At 42.4% G+C, this 4,033-nt stretch overlaps 1 protein-coding gene across 1 annotated transcript in view; it reads right to left on the bottom strand.

Annotated features, from left to right (window-relative positions):
- The window catches only part of AGAP1 (ArfGAP with GTPase domain, ankyrin repeat and PH domain 1), a 243,146-nt gene that overhangs the window by 214,667 nt on the left and 24,446 nt on the right, over positions 1-4,033 (bottom strand). The window contains exon 5 of the mRNA XM_010007801.1: positions 1,583-1,717. Within this exon, the coding sequence (XP_010006103.1) occupies positions 1,583-1,717 (135 nt within the window). The remainder of the gene's footprint in view (positions 1-1,582; positions 1,718-4,033) is intronic.

Genomic DNA, 4,033 nt, shown 5'->3' with positions numbered 1-4,033 from the left:
GCTGAAATAAAGAGCAAAAGTGATCAGGAACTGGATTTAGTCCCAGAGATGTCTGGCAACTGTCACACATTTATACCAAGGCATTCCTAATCCTATTAGTTGGCAAATACTAAATAGCTGGCTGCCTGCCTTGTAGGTGAAACAAAACCTTGCTGTGTCTTTCAACACAGTATGTTTGTCAACTCCTTCTACTTACAACTGACATGTAGCAGAGACAAATAAGCTTCCTAGCAGCTTACAAGTGTATCACACCAGCTTTTTGCCAAGAGACTTTTCTCTCAAAAGGTCTCTGAGGGAAATAAAATAAAATAAAGCAGACTGTACAAAGATCCACAAACACCACAACTTGGAATGTAATCTAATCATAGCTAGCACTCAAAAATAAATGTGCTAACAAAAAACTAATGGTTCTGTGAAACACATTCGAAACAGAAAATCTAGGCAGTGAAAAACAGTAATCCCTGCAAGTAGCTGAAGTGAAAACAGTGAGCAAAGCACAGCCACAGCTTGAAATATTTTGCTCTGAAATTCTACCATGAGGATGGGTAAAAACACCCTTCTTGGGAACTAAGCCTCGTGCACTGCCCATCAGTATGTCCCATTTTAAAATGAGAATGTTTTGCTCTCCTTTTTTCAATTTCAGCTGCCTTAGTACACAGCTCTGACAGGTCCTGATGTGAGACCTTCATGTAGCCACAGACAGTGCAGGGCTTTGCAGCGAAAAGCTGGCAACAGAAGCACACACACCCTCAGTCCAGAATGAAGGAGCTCTGAGAAGTCTTGCAAAGTCAATAAGGAGGTTTTTACACGCAGTAGAACTGCTGTGAGGAAGAGCTGGTCAGTTCAGCCGTTAGACAACGGTGGTTAGAAGAGGAGACAGCAAAGCCCCAAGACACCTGGCTGAGTTTCCACTAGAGGGTGCACGAAGTCCATCTCCTGCAGCAAAGCCCAAGTTCAGCCTGGCTTCCCCAGGCTCAGTCAGCTCTTCCAGAGGGTTCCAAAATTGTTACAGATGGCCAGAAAGCCCTTCTGTTATTCCTTTTTTATTGAGACTGTAGACAATGATCCCAAGTATGTCCAATAAGGCAAACTAGAACATTGCTCCTAACAATGCTTTAAATCATCCTTTAGCAGCCAACTTTACTTCTAAACCCCAACCTCTAAGACTTCAGAAATGCCTCAAGTTTACCCTACTCCTATCAGTTTTCCCAGTTTTTTCTTATTTTCTCAAATGTGCCAGACAATTTTCAATCTCTGTGCCCGAAGAGCCTCTCAGTGTCTCCAGAAGCACTGAACCAAAGCAAAGCAATACAGTAAGAAAGCTGAAAAATAAAGACTGAAAACAGCTGAAAATGTTTAAGACTGAAGGTGCTGGTAGAGTGTCCAGCAGTGTCCTGTGTTCATCGCAAGGAACCCTCTACTTCACTTAAGATACTATAACAAAATAAATCCCTAAAAACGAGCATAACTAAACATTTATGAATGCCTGCAAACCAGGCAAGTACCTGAGCCATCAGGTGGTTATTTCAAACCCCAGCTGCAGTGCTGTGTGATGTGCTGGATGGAAAGAAGGAATCCTTACCATCTTGGAAGACTCTCTCCACATTGAGTCCGTAGGTGGCACAGGTTTCATAGTAAGTGCATCTCTTGAGATCATTCGATAACTTCCTGGCCCGGGCATCGTCTATGACCCGTGGGTTGCTGGAACTGATGGCATCTGCAGCAGCACCAGGGAGAAAACACAGAACTAAACATCCTTCTTATAATTACCAACACCCAAGCAGTGAATTTCCATACAAGCCATGACTTCCAGATTACTTATTTTTGTTTAGGACACAGAGGAACACAGGATTCTAAATTTATACTTCATTATGAAAATCACCAGCACAGATTGATTCCAAAAAAACCATGGAAAACCTAAAATCCTTGTTACCTTAAATATAGATTTAGCTCACTAGCTGCAAAAACCCACAATCATATGAAAGAATATGAGCTCAGATGTGACAAAAAAACAAGTGGGTGATGAGGCCTCCTAGAAATACCAGGCTCAGATAAAGAGTGAAGCACAAAACATGACATGTTTGTATGAAGAATATTTGCAGCAGAGAAACAACAGGATGGGGGGAGAAGTGGTACCAGGTGTTGCTGCAACACTCAGGGAAAGCGAGTTAGAATGTGTTATGATTGCACATAAGAGATTCTTTTATTTAAAAAAAACAACCCAGCCAACACTTAAGACAACGGGGAAAAGAATACTGACGGCAGATGAGAGGTAACAAAGCTGTGCAGACTGTCACTGTCACACCAGGAGATACTTCATGTACTCACAGGCTGCACTGCTGACCTGGCTCCCAAGGCTGGAGCCAGGAAATCTACTGTAAATTGTAAATTTTGAGTCTCAAAACCTTGATGTAGAAGCACCCATGAGACCTTGTGTGACCATATTGCAAGGCCAATAAAATGGCATCTTTCCAAACAAATAATACTACCTCCTGCCTCCCTGCAAGAGCTACTTCTCATGCATAATTTTTGAACTCCCATTTCTAGAGCTTATCTGTAGGAGCCAAAAAAAACCCCACCTTAGACCAGAAATAAAATTACAACCCTGTTAAGAGACAAAGGAGAGGCTCCTTCACTGCTACTCCATCACAGCCAAGACCTCCACAGAGGTTATGCTGCTTGACCAGCCATCAAGTGATAATGCTATGAACAAATCTTAAAAAGCAACTCTCCTTTTTTTCCCAAGGTGTGTCTTAGTAATTCTTGGCTCTGGCAAAATAAAAAAGTGTACCCTAAAGCAAGACAAGATTACTAGATATTGTACAAAACTCCATAGCTACCACCTTGATACCCTGACAGGCACCAATTCCAGCCTTTAGAGCTTCTCCAAAAGTTTTACTAGAAATCTGCTACCTGTGGCACCAAAATGCACTTGTTCTTTGGGAAAAAAGCCTCACTGTGACGTGAGCACGAAGCCAGTGACTGCTGCAATGCTGCATTTGAGGCTCAGTTCTGGGCAAGACATGGCTGTACCTCAGCTGATAACTCACTACCTTCTCATGACAGTAAATTAATAGAGTGGTGATTTGGAAAGCAAACAGCAGACTTTTTTTTTTTTTTTTTTTAATCAGCAGAGGGCACTGAAAACATTCAAGCAGAAAGGAATTGGTAGGTAACACCATGGCTTCCTAAAGTTTGACTTCTGGAGCAAATGAGGAGGAGAATGTCTGAAAGCATCAGGCCAGTGCTCATATTTTGGGAAGGATTTAATTCATTTGAACAATACAGGCCAAAACCAAAAAGCCTTAGGTCAAACAGGTATATTTCAAATCTTTTTAACAGGAATATTGATACATTGCTTATCATGGAACTGTTTTGACAGTTGATGTTTCCAAAAAGCTGTCTGTTCTTCTAACGCTTAATTAGCAGCATTTCCATCTTCAGTCACATTTTATAAATCCCCTTTCCATCAGTGCTTCACCAGCAAATAAACTTTGCAAAACCAAATTCCTTTCTGTTAGTATTGGGAATGAGATGGGAAACTATATCCCACAGTGTCAGAAATTAAGAAAGAGAAACAGTGCAGGGATATGTTTCCCCCTTTCCTTTTCCTACTCCAGTTAAAGCTGACAGCGTGGCCTTTCAAAGCAGTTCATTTCTGCTTTTTGGCTGCAGTTTCTGCTCTCCTAGGACTTTTTGTGTGCCTGCTTCCCTTTTTATTTGTTTCATCATCTGTTTCCGCCTGCAGCCAGTTGTGATTCCTCCTTCCGTGCTGCCCACGCTTCCCTGCCTGCACATGGCAGGATGGGATGCACTGGCAAAAGAAGGCAGGGAATATCCAAAAATACAGCTCAGCTGCAAAATAAACTATTGCTAGTACCTTTCCCTTCCCACATTTCCCCACAGGATAAGGGCAGCTGGCTGCTGCTCCAGAAGGGAGGGGGGCTGTTTCAGGAGGCTAAAAGCCACGTTTCCATTCGGTTTGAAGGATGGCACACCTAGATGGGGCAAGGGCACCACTCAGTTCTCTCTC

This window comes from Chaetura pelagica, unplaced genomic scaffold (assembly GCF_000747805.2).
Source record: "Chaetura pelagica isolate M959 unplaced genomic scaffold, ChaPel_1.0 scaffold532, whole genome shotgun sequence".
Classification (NCBI taxonomy): Eukaryota; Metazoa; Chordata; class Aves; order Apodiformes; family Apodidae; genus Chaetura; species Chaetura pelagica.
The sequence above is the reverse complement of the archived record's forward strand: the minus strand, read 5'-3'. Positions and strand labels throughout refer to the sequence as shown.